The 12,271-nt window shown below is 39.7% G+C and overlaps 1 protein-coding gene across 2 annotated transcripts in view; it reads left to right on the top strand.

Moving 5' to 3' along the window:
* The window catches only part of tenm1 (teneurin transmembrane protein 1), a 503,386-nt gene that overhangs the window by 291,508 nt on the left and 199,607 nt on the right, over window positions 1-12,271 (top strand). For both annotated transcript variants that reach the window (XM_061927525.2, XM_061927524.2), the window contains exons 9-10: window positions 1,781-1,882; window positions 6,399-6,593. In XM_061927525.2, coding sequence (XP_061783509.2) covers window positions 1,781-1,882; window positions 6,399-6,593 — 297 coding nt within the window. The remainder of the gene's footprint in view (window positions 1-1,780; window positions 1,883-6,398; window positions 6,594-12,271) is intronic.

The raw sequence follows: 12,271 nt of genomic DNA, 5'->3' as shown, positions 1-12,271 counted from the left end.
TATTGTACAGACAAATAATAGGGGGGGGGGCACGGAAATTTCTGTCCCTCAAGGTTCATCATGATAGAAAATAATTGAGAAACACTGTTCAAAGACAACCTGAAAAATCCAGTTGCCATCGATTCAAGTCCCTGAGAATACATTCACCTGGATGGATGAGAATGTTCACAGGCATGCAATATTTGGGCAGTTTCACACATTCCTCCATGCAGCACCTCTCAAGCTCCATCAAGTTTGATGGGAAGTGTCGGTGCGGAGCCATTTTCACATCTCTCCAGAAATGATAATCGGATTCAAGTCTGGGCTCTGACAGAGCCACTCAAGGACATTTACAGAGTTGTCCTGAAGTTATTCCTTTAAGGCCCAGGTTCTGTGCTTCGGATCAATGTCTGCTGAAAAATGAACCCAGGCCTCAGCCTGAGGTCAAGTGGCGCTCTGGAGCAGGTTTTCATCAAGGACGTTGCAGTAGACTGCTGCATTCATCTTTTCCTCTATAGTTACTTGTCTCCTATGTCCGCATACTGAAAGATATTCTACAGTATGATGTTTCTTCACTATATCAGCCAGGTGATGAGCGGTGCTTGGTTTCCTCCAAATATGTCGCTAAAAGTTCAATCTCTGTCTCAAATGCTAGACTCTGTAAGGTTCTCCTCTCCATCAGATTCTTGGTCACCTCATTGACAAAGTGCCTTCTCCTCCGATTGCTCAGTGTATACAACTGGCCAACTCTAGAAAGAACCCTGTTCGTTCCAAACATCTTTCATTTAGCGGTGAACACAAATGTGTATTTGCCAATAGTTTGGCCGGCTTTCCGGATCAGTTTGTCAATCCGGTTTAAGTCCCTTTTGCTGGTGCTGCTCCCCCAACAAACCACTGCAAAGTAAAGGGCACTGGCCACAACAGACTGAAAAAAGATATCCAACAGCTTGCTCCACACATTAAAGCACCTAAGCTTCCTCAGGAAAAAGAGTCTGCTCATGCCTTTCTTGTATACAGCGTTGTTGTTGTCCTAATTTGTCCCAACTTGTTCTACAGAAAATTCATTTGACCTAATGCTTTGTTAATGTTGTAACATGCACAGTTAACTGTAGAACCTCACAGGTGTAGAAAAAAAAAAATCAATTGACATCCGAATCGAGAATCAAATCATCACTCCAGGAATCGGAATCTAATCGTAACGTAAGTTGTTGCAAAATTCCTATCCCTATTACCTATAACAAGTAGGTTACATGCAGGCTGTTTCCCCCTAAAACATTGTGTAAACTGTGTATTTTAACACATTTTCTTGAGTATTTTTTAAAGTAGAATATCAAAATGGCCCCCAGATCCTTAGATTTTTCAGTATGTGGCCTTCAATGGAAAAAGTTAGGACAAACCTGCTATAACCCCTTCTCCACTAACTGGGTCATTCACAATGTCACATTTTTTGTTCCTCAATCTCCTTCCAAATTGTGTTCTTGTAAACAGTTTGTTGATGAAGCGTTGATGTATGTAAATGTGCTCGCAGCTTGTTTCCAACCTGTAATGTTGCATAATGTGCTTAGTGCTACACAGAGTAAGTGAGTGCTTGGCCAGTCCCCAGAGAGTGATAGCAGCTGGATCAGGCTAATCTAATATAGCTCCTGTGTCTGGGGAGCCATCCGCATTGCTTATCACATCCCTCATTCAATAACAGAAAGCTACGCCAGTTGATGGAGTTCTGTTTGGAGCGCTGTTTTTTTTTTTTTTGCCTTTTAATGTATTTAATAATTTAACGTTTCCTGTGTATGTTGTTGCATAGACACAATGGACGGCTGCTCCAAAGGCTGTAATGGAAATGGAGAGTGTGTCGCCGGACGTTGCCACTGCTATGCTGGATTCATGGGTCCTAACTGTGCCAAAGGTAATCCAAAAATCTTTAAATATGTTTAGCTTGCAGCATTTTGTTATTTCAAAGGTTGACCGCAGCCACCCAGTTAAAATAAGCTATGGTCAGTGAATTATTTGGATTGTAAACTCCATGGCAAATAAAAAAAACCCACTTGGTTATCTTTCAAATCCTATATTTAGTCTCTTTGCTCTGCAATCATGCAAACATTTTCAAACTCAGTTAGTTAAATCCCTGTTTTCTTAGAAAGGATAAGTTACTACGTTCCATGCACTATATTAGTGTGATTTCTTAATTAGTTCGGTTTTCTGTATTTTCACACCGACATGTGAAATCTCAGTGTTCATGCACACTCTCGAATGCGACCTTTGTGCTGTGTGCCTCCCGTACCTTCGGAGGTGCGTATTTTCTTTTAGCGTGGATAAAAGTAGTTATTTTCCGGTTGACCTATGACGTCACACTAAGCGTCTGTGGCTCCTAACAAGTATCAGCCTAGCTCTGTGGTGATGTCCACTGTAATATTGACACAGGTTAGAAATACTATGTTTCCAATGGCTAAGCTGATGTTGAATAGCAGACAGCATCAAGACAGCGCTACGAATATGTCACTGCCACCAAGAATGTATCAGTGCGGATGCATGTCCGAAGCAAAGAAAGACCAGCGGTAAAGAGTTTTTTCGAAGGAATTTTTGGACAGAGAATAATGAAAACAAAACTTTCGAATGTCTCCGAGTTCATTCATAAAGCTCTGTGGATTGATGGAAGGAGTCCTAAATCCGATACTGTTCCAGATGAGGGTTGTTATTGTTCTGGACTATCTTGCCAGTTGTGTGGAATACAAAGTTATTGCTAATCAGTTGGGAGCGCACACATGCTGCGTGAAGAGGTTAGAGTGCGCATTGTTATTCACCTTTAATATACTGTACCTGCTTCATTATTTTCCACCTCATTCGTATTTCGTTCCGGAGTCCAAATTAAGCCGACATTCTCATTTTCCTTTGCCACCTTCTTAAATAAACATTTATTTTTTCTGCAATCGATGCACTTTAAAGTGTTATGTTCTTTGACTTTCTGAAGCAAATAAGCAGTCTCCTCTCCATTACAATTGTTGCCTATGTTTTTATTGAATAGTATCTGTTTTTGGGTTGTATCCCGCACGTTGAGACTGGCACATGCGCGATACGAAGGGTCCCCTAAGGCGGTCTCGAGATCTGGTTTTTAATCGCATAATCCAGGTGTGGTTGTCCGACTTTACAAAAAACTGACACGATTGGAAAAGGTGTTTCCATGGGTTCTAGGAGGCTTATTTGAAACCAAACTATTTGAAAATCAAGCCAATTTAGTGCATGGACTGTAATCCAAGGAACAACTGCGCAAGAGACTCTGACAGGCATTTTACACAGTCAATCATTTTCCTCTCTTGCCCGCAGTTCTTTGAGAAATCTACACCACATGTATTCCATTCGAAGGTTTGTGGTGACTGAAATGCTTGCCACCTCTGAGTCACATAGCTTTTAAAGGTCTTCAGGAAATTTGCAAAGTGAAGAAAAAAAACGATCAACAATATTTTTTTAAATGAGCGCATGGCATTATAACTGCACGAAGGGCTATAACTCTACCCATGCACCACCTCTACATCTAGTGTTCCCCCAAATCAGGATTATTATAATTATGTTGTCATTATATAACGTCTGCATCTTGCTTAATCGGTCCTTCCAGGATTTTGCAGACTTTTTTTTGTTAATTGTAAATTGAAATGCCTGAGTTGATCTTCTGAGGCTTATTTTATTTCAATAATATTGAATCAACATGTGATTTTATGAAATTGTTATAATATTTTAAGTGTTCCTTGTAATTGTAACCTCAAAAAGAACAGGCTTGAAACCAAAATTTTAAAAAACAACACCACTGATGTTTTATACAGAGACTTAAAAGTAAGCACTAGATGGCCATAAAATAACATGTCCAATTGTTGTACAGTTGTAATACATCAAAACTAAAAATAGTAATAATTAATTATAACTATACATTGAAACACCACCAAAGGTTTAATTTTCCACTTTGTGCTCTGTCCACAGTTGCAGGCATTCTACGTGCATGTGTTATGCTTGAAAAGTGTTTGTTTATTTTTAACAATTGTCTATGTTCCAACACATTTATCCCCGCATGTAAAGAGTAATCTATAGTGATAATTGTTGTAACTGAAAAACAATGAGAGCTTGTTATCACATGTCAACAGTCATGTAAATGTTGTCTCTTTGCTAGGTCAATATTGCAAATTAAAATGTGTTCTTAATTGCCTTAACCAGGTTAAATGAAGGTTAAATAAATATATATATATAAATACATGTAAACTAGTAAGTCAGGACGCTGATGTGTTGCTAAATGTTTTATATACTACATTATCAATCAATCAATCAATCAATCAATCAATCAATCAATCAATCAATTTATTGTATTGTCATTGTCATAATAACACTTAAGTCATACATGTCAACGAGATTTTGTTTGAGCTTTGTCCAGCGGCATAGAAACTGCATTGAAGTGCAGGTTGACCATAGTTTACAGTTTAGCATTGTTAGGAAGATGGCGAACAGAGGGACGTGGGGGTGGGAACAGTCGGATGTCTGATGGGTTTTACGTTGATGTTGCAGCAATGCAATGTCCAGAGCACAATTATTGAGGTGGTGAAGAGTGAGGTAATAAGATGGTCCGGGGCAGCAAAGGGGCAGGCTGTTCATTTAGCAGTCTCACAGCCTGGGGATACAGACTGAGACATTCTGGGGGTCCTGGTGCAAATCGATCTATACCTCCTTCCAGAGGGTAGCAGGTTGAAGAGGCCATGTGCTGGGTTTGTATCTGTCCTTCAGGATGTTGTGTACTCGCTTTAGGCAGCGAGTTGTGTACATGGCACTCATCTCTGGGAGTATTGTCCTTGTAATTTTCCCCGCCGCTTTAACCACTCGCTGGAGGGCCTGTTGGTTCGCTTTAGTGCAGTTAGCAAACCACACTAAAAATCCGTAAGTGAGGACACTGCTGATGGCACAGTTGTAAAAGTTACCCAGAAGGCTTAGCGCTATAGATAGGAACATGCAGTCTGTCTGGGCTATGCGGAAGGAGCAGTAATGAGTTGATACATTGTTACACATTGCTGTTTCTGTTTCACCAACACAACAAAAATTTATTAGACAGTTGATGTGCATATTTTAGCACTGCTGAGAGACAAACTTGATTGGTCAAAATGTACGGGGGAATTGCGGCATTGGACAAAGTTGCGAGGTCGCGCATAATTTGAAGGATCGGTAGAATTTGCGTTAATTGGAGTGATCGCGACATCGCAAAATCCTAGAGGGCCTGATTAATGAGCATTCACAGCTGGGAGTCGCAGGTGTTGTTGTCGTTGTGTCCTACAATGTCAAGTAAAAAATACCCCCAATAACCTAAAAGCAAACCACCCCATGATAAATACTCAACAGACGGATCTTGTAACTGTATTAAATAAGTATACCATCCTCATAATCATTTTTATTCAACAATCTTAACTGCTTCCTGTACTCAGGTGTCTGTATATCTTTTTATCATTCCCTCTTGTGAAATGTAATCTTCAAGTCTGGCTTCTTTTTTCTTTTTTTTGCCTCCCGCATTCAATTTCCTTGGCTTCTTTTTTGCTCTTTTGTTTTTTCAAAATTGTTAAACTTGTATATCTGCCTTATTGTGTTGAAGCAGGTACTATGATATCATATCTTATGATTTATTTACACTCATCATTTATTCATATGTTCCTCTCATCTTTGCTCATTTGCTTGCATTGTGATATTCGCTGTTTGAAAAAGTTACAGCTCGAGTTGTAAAAAAGTGAAGTGTGAATTTATTACAGCCGAGTGCGCAGAGGGTTAGAATTACAAGAATCAAACAAGACAACACATGCCCGCACATATAAAAACGCGGGGAGCTTTCATTTCAAATTAGCTGAGGAAAAAAAAGGCATTAGTTTCGAGATCTTCATTTTAATCCATTTGAAGCATTGAGCTGAGGGTGTGTGCATGCGTATCGAGGTTAGGAGATAACTGTCATTGCCCATGTGGCTCGCTGCCACACTGCTCTCCATCTCCGCATGAAGTGCACTCCTCTTTTTTTTTTAAACCCCTAATGCTCTCGTACCTAATCTTTCGTTTTCACGATTGTTTTCACGGCCTGTTCAGAGCGAGTGAGGTGACGCTGGGTGGGGGGATTTTTTCCAATTCTTGGGTTGCCGTGGTAGCCGGACTCAGGTGGTGCTTGAGTAAATTGAAACAGCGTGAGTGATAAGCTGGGCTTTGTGTGTGAGTGTACGTGTGTGTGTGTGTGCGTGTGTGTGTCCGCGCAAGGAAGAGAGGAAGGCTGTCTGAAGATTTGCTGAATCCTTGCAGCGGCCGATAAGAGCGCGTCGGCCCTCTCACACTGGGTTACTGCGGTCTCCCTGCTAATATACTGCAGGACTGTGTGTGTGTGTGTGTTTACGTGGCTTTAATCTGTGTTTGTCCCGTTACAGATTCGTGCCCTGTGTTGTGCAGCGGTAACGGCGTCTATGAGAAGGGAAGGTGCGTGTGCTTGGCTGGGTGGAAGGGAGCAGAGTGTAACGTGGAGGAAGGCCAGTGTATTGACCCCACCTGCTCCAACCATGGCTCCTGCATCCAGGGCATCTGCATATGCAGTCCAGCCTACAAGGGGGTGAACTGTGAACAAGGTAGGACAGTAACACTCTCAAATAAACGTGTAAGCCAAACAAGTATTTTTGAACCTCATGAACTTCATGGTTTTATATTTTGCAATGTTTGTGTTTGCAACCAAGAAAAATACATTCAAGGGGTTTGATTGTTTTGATTCTGGTCCACCATCCGCCGCCTCAGGGGGTGGGAAGCAGTGCACTGTCAACACTGTGTATAATGAGGATGGTGAGCTGTTCTAGATCGGTGGAGGGAATACTTCGAAGACCTCCTCAATCCCACCAACACATCTTCCTATAAGGAAGCAGTGCCTGGGGAATCTGTGGTGGGCTCTCCTATTTCTGGGGATGAGGTTGCTGAGGTAGTTAAAACGCTCCTCGGTGGCAAGGCCCCGGGGGTGGATGAGATCCGCCCGGAGTTCCTTAAGGCTCTGGATGCTGTGGGGCTGTCTTAGTTGACAAGACTCTGCAACATCGCGTGGACATTGGGGGCGGTACCTCTGGATTGGCAGACCGAGGTGGTGGTTCCTCTCTTTAAGAAGGGGAACCGGAGGGTGTGTTCCAACTATCATGGGATCACACTCCTCAGCCCTCCCGGTAAAGTCTATTCAGGTGTACTGGAAAGGAGGCTACACCGGATAGTCGAACCTCGGATCCAGGAGGATCAGTGTGGTTTTTGTCCTGGTTGTGGAACAGTAGACCAGCTCTATACTCTCGGCAGGGTCCTTGAGGGTGCATGGGAGTTTGCCCAACCAGTCTACATGTGCTTTGTGGACTTGGAAAAGGCATTTGACCGTATCCCCTGAGAAGTCCTGTGAGGAGTGCTCAGAGAGTATGGGGTATCGGACTGTCTGATTGTGGCGGTCCGCTCCCTGTATGATCAGTGTCAGAGCTTGGTCCGCATTGCCGGCAGTAAGTCGGACCCGTTTCCAGTGAGGGTTGGACTCCGCCAAGGCTGCCCTTTGTCACCGATTCTGTTCATAACTTTTATGGACAGAATTTCTAGGCGCAGTCAGGGCGTCAAGGGGATCCGGTTTGGTGGCTGCAGGATTAGGTCCCTGCTTTTTGCAGATGATGTGGTCCTGATGGCTTCAACTGGCCAGGATCTTCAGCTCTCACTGGATCGGTTCGCAGCCGAGTGTGAAGCGACTGGGATGAGAATCAGCACCTCCAAGATTTTACATGTAAACAAACTGTTGTGTCATAATCCACACTATGGTGAGTTCAAGAACCGCCAAAAATAATAGGATAAAACGATTTTCACCAAATACTCTCATCAGTGAAGCATACACACAAACATATTAAACAGTGGGCTTTCTAACAATTGGGAAGGTTTGTGTCATGTGTGTTTCCTCAAACAAAAAACATACCAAAACAAAAAATATATTTTCACCCCATTTTTTTTCCATTTTCAATGCTTTTTAAAAAATGCTCCAGGGAGCCACTAGGGCGGCGCTAAAGAGCCGCATCCGGCTCGAGAGCAGGTTTAGTCTGTGGTTCCCCAACAAAGACTAAAAGCTGAACCTATACTACTCCAAGGGTCTGCTCAAAAATGGCAGGCCAGAGAAAGAATTGAGTAGAGTGGTTCTTGAATTAATAACCACAGACTGGATAAACAATTGCTTTGGTGTACTGACCTTGTCTCAGTGTACAAATGTTTCATCTTCCCAAATCGGATCCTTTTTCTTGCGTTTCCCTCAAACCAAGTTGAAAAGTTGCCATCTTTTTCCGTCGGAATTTAGCGGCTACTGCAATTTTGTGCCGGTCTATATTGACAAAACACTACTGCGTGTAAAATGTCGTAAAGACAAAACAAATTAAATGTATTTATTTTATAGACAAAATAAGAGCTTGTCACCCTTTGGCTGATAGCTTACACTATTCATGTGTAAACTTTCAGACTGGTACCAGTATAAGTAATTTAGTTTGTCAATAAAATTTAGAATTACACCAAATTAAATGGCTAAAGGGAATTAATATATATATTAAAAAAAAAAAAGACTCACTTTGCTTCTCGTAAAAAACACTAATTACAGTATTACTGTTGTGGGTAAGTATAGTAAACAAAGATGTATTTTATGGCCGGACTATGCAAGATCCTTGAGTTAGATTGTATGTTAAGAAAAAAGTGTTGATTTGATCTTGTGGTATGTGTTGTAACAGGTCAATTTTGTCACTTTCTTATAAAATAAAAATTTGAACATTTCATATGGTGATAATTGTCCTCGCAACATGTGGGGGGATATGTTATGTTTGTTCATGGTCTTCTGCAAACTGTGTTTTCATCAACCCAATTTCCTGCCATAGCAGGCAGTTGTTTTCAACCACCCCAACATCAAACAACACTGTGACTAAGTTGTGATGTCTTGCTGTTTGTGATGGAAAAAAGTTTGTTGGAAAAAATAATAGGAGCACAGATATTTTGTATCCAGTATTCAAATCTACAAGATAATTTGTTGCAGTTGATTTAATTCCAAGTTAAGCAAATGTATGAATATTTTTAACCATTACACACCCAATCATCTGGCTAATGCAGCATAATGGTCATGTGGAGAGTGACACCACATGCCTTGACGGCCGGTTATCTTAGATGGAATAAATAGATAGGCGGACAGACGCCCCATGAATAAGCATCATCTCTTGTCTGTGTAAAAAACAACAACATGAAAACAGCACAATGCTATTATCTTTCAGGGTAAGTCAATGTTTCAAAAAAGCTTTTATGGAAATAAGAGGCAAAAAGTCAAGCACTTTATTTTATTTAAAATATTACTCAACTCATTAGCATCACTGTGCCTGATATAACTAATAATGCAGTAAAGATACATTTGCCACAATAACACTATAACTTAGTAAATAGCAAGGGTAAAATGATGTTAATACATGTTGCTCATTACGAGGCTAACAAGAAAATTAGAAGAATAATTCACCCAGATAAAAGTTTTGTTTGCCATCACTTCCTATGTATGTATTTGTTTTTTTAAGTAAATCTAAAATACTAATGCTGCTTTATATCGGCTTACTTACGCATATCCGATATGCCTTATACTGTCCAGCGTTTCTTTCCCCAGAGTAACGTCAGATGACATGTGGTGTTATTAATACACATTATGCTTTTTTTTTTACTGTGATGCCACATGATGCAATTGTGAAATTAACACTTTAAAAAATAAGAAAAATAATGCAATTTAAGTTTGAGAAAAATGCCTCAGCAAAATTGTCATTGAAAAGAAATGCCCATTACTCACCTAAAATACCATGTTCTCCTCCTATCAACAAGTAAGACAGGTTAGCCTTTTGAAGAAATTCACAAATAAGAATTTAAAAACAGAGTAAAAAATTGGGTCTTTAATCTTCTGGAAAAAAAAAAAAATCTTTTTGGAAGTGCTCGTCTCCTCAATTTTCTTTTTTTGCCTTTTTTATCCGCGTAAAACACGTTTTATGCTATCTGTAAAGGTTGACTTGAGCAAAATAAGGGGCTACTAAAAACTGCTGAAAAGTAAATTTACACTTTAGTCTTAATTTTTTGTGCTTAAAATACTTCTCTTTGACTTTAGGGCTAGACTGCTTCTGTTTGTTTGATATAGTCATTACTGCCACAAGTGGTGGAAATGTGTATGACAACTGAGAAACCGATATTTAAAACGGTATTCATATTATCAATACAACCCAGTGGTTAAGAAACACTGGTAAAGACTCTTTAGTTTATGTTAATCAAACAACTAGTGTTATGAGGACAATACATAATTATTACCATGACAACAAGAAAGCAGAGTTGTTAAATTAAACATTTAAAAACGTGAGCTGCTAAGTTACCACGTACCCTGTGGACGCTAGCCACTTGTAACTGCTCTGTCGGACAAACAGAGATCCGAAACAAACCCATTGCTCTTTTTAAAAAAAACATGTTTCACTGTCACTGCGGTAAAAAGTCACACTAAGATTTGGAAGGCCTAAAGCTATATGGATAATCCAACTAGGGAGGTAACTAAATTGCTGCCCCTGAATTGACGTAGATTGACAAGTTAAGGCAAAGAGAATACATTAGATGGCAAATAAGTTGAACTGTAATGAGTCTGATGGTGAGTGATCAGACATATTGACACCGATTGTTTTAGCCAATGGCAAGGTGTTGCGAAGCTGCTGACATTTTACAAGCATTTTTTTTGTAATTCTCACGGTGATAACAGTACAGAGTGTGTCCCTTCTCAGCTCAATTCGTACGTATACTTTTGTTTGATGAGGTCGTCATTGAGGAGACCGACGTTCACACACTAAGATCATCGAAGAAAAACATGATACCGATATGTTCTTATTTCTCATTTTTATCGGCCGATTTAGACAAACAACTCTGCTGAAAACCATTTTTCGCCCTATGTTTATTTGTACAAGTCCTTGCATGTCCTTAACGAAGAAACTGTTTCGTTGTTTGTAAAAGTCTTCCTTATTTTCTTTTAGTTTTAAAAGTCTCTCAAGCCACTTTGTGATGTCTTCTTTTTGTACTAGGTTCCTATCTACTATTGCTTTGCAAACTAACGTCATATTGGTGCCATTCTGACAAAAACGGTCACATGTCCTCTGCACTCAGTTCTCAAAAAAGCAGCTGTGTAATCATAGAGAAAATACATGTATACATGTAACAGTTCACTGGACAAATATTAAAGGGGAACTGGAATTTTTTTTTTTCGAATTTTGCCTATCGTTCACAATCATTATGAAAGACATGACGACGGATGCATTTTTTAAATTTGTTTCATGCATTGTAACTCGTAAAAAATAAAGGTCCGCTTACAGCAGAACCAATTGGAGGTCCTTTATTCTGTCCATGAAACCCAATAAAAACATCCAAAAATAATAATAATAGTAATAGTAATTATGTTATAATAAGCTCTAACAAAGACAAACTAATCATAGTGGCGCCGTGATCGCAGTGCTAATGTTTTCATCATCGAGTAGTAAGGTGCTTCCTTGTTTCCTTTGTTCGTGAAAGTTTATTCAAGATCATAAATCATACCTCTCACCTGGAAAGTAGAAGAATGAAGACGTATTCCGACAAGTTGGTACACTTTGGCAGCCAATTTAGACCCGGTAATGGCGAGAGGGACAAGAAAAGACGCTTGGTTACACCCAACTGTTCTTTGTGAGGATTATGAGTCATTCTTCATCTAAATGGGAATATATGAACATCCTAGCGGTCGGCATTCTTAGGATAGCAGACATTGTGCAGTAAGTGACATTGTATTATGTTTGTTGGCTCTCATGAAGTCTGCAGTGAGCAGAAATAAGTGATGAAGTAGGAAAAAAAGCAAATGTGATGCGTTTTAAACTAATGCCCCGCGTATGCTTAAAATAAGCAAACTATTTAAATAATAAATGCTATTATGAATGTGCCTGTTATTACATTACATATATACTTACATCATGTATATACAACCTAATGGAGGTGTTTGGATGTTTTTCAAGGGCTTTTATTGGCATAATAGAGTCACTCCCATTGGGTCCATTGTAAGCAGACTTCTGATCGTATTTATTTAATAGTTAGAATGCATTAAAACAAGAAAAAACAATGGTTGTCATGTCTTTCATAATAAATAAATAAATTCCCCCAAAAATTCAGTTTTCCTTTAAGAATTATTTTATGTTATTATTCACATATTTTATTTTTCAATTTTCCATCATGCCTCCCTTGACCACAGGTG

Source organism: Nerophis lumbriciformis, linkage group LG35 (genome assembly GCF_033978685.3).
Source record: "Nerophis lumbriciformis linkage group LG35, RoL_Nlum_v2.1, whole genome shotgun sequence".
Classification (NCBI taxonomy): domain Eukaryota; kingdom Metazoa; phylum Chordata; class Actinopteri; order Syngnathiformes; family Syngnathidae; genus Nerophis; species Nerophis lumbriciformis.
This window is presented reverse-complemented; position numbering and strand designations above follow the sequence as displayed.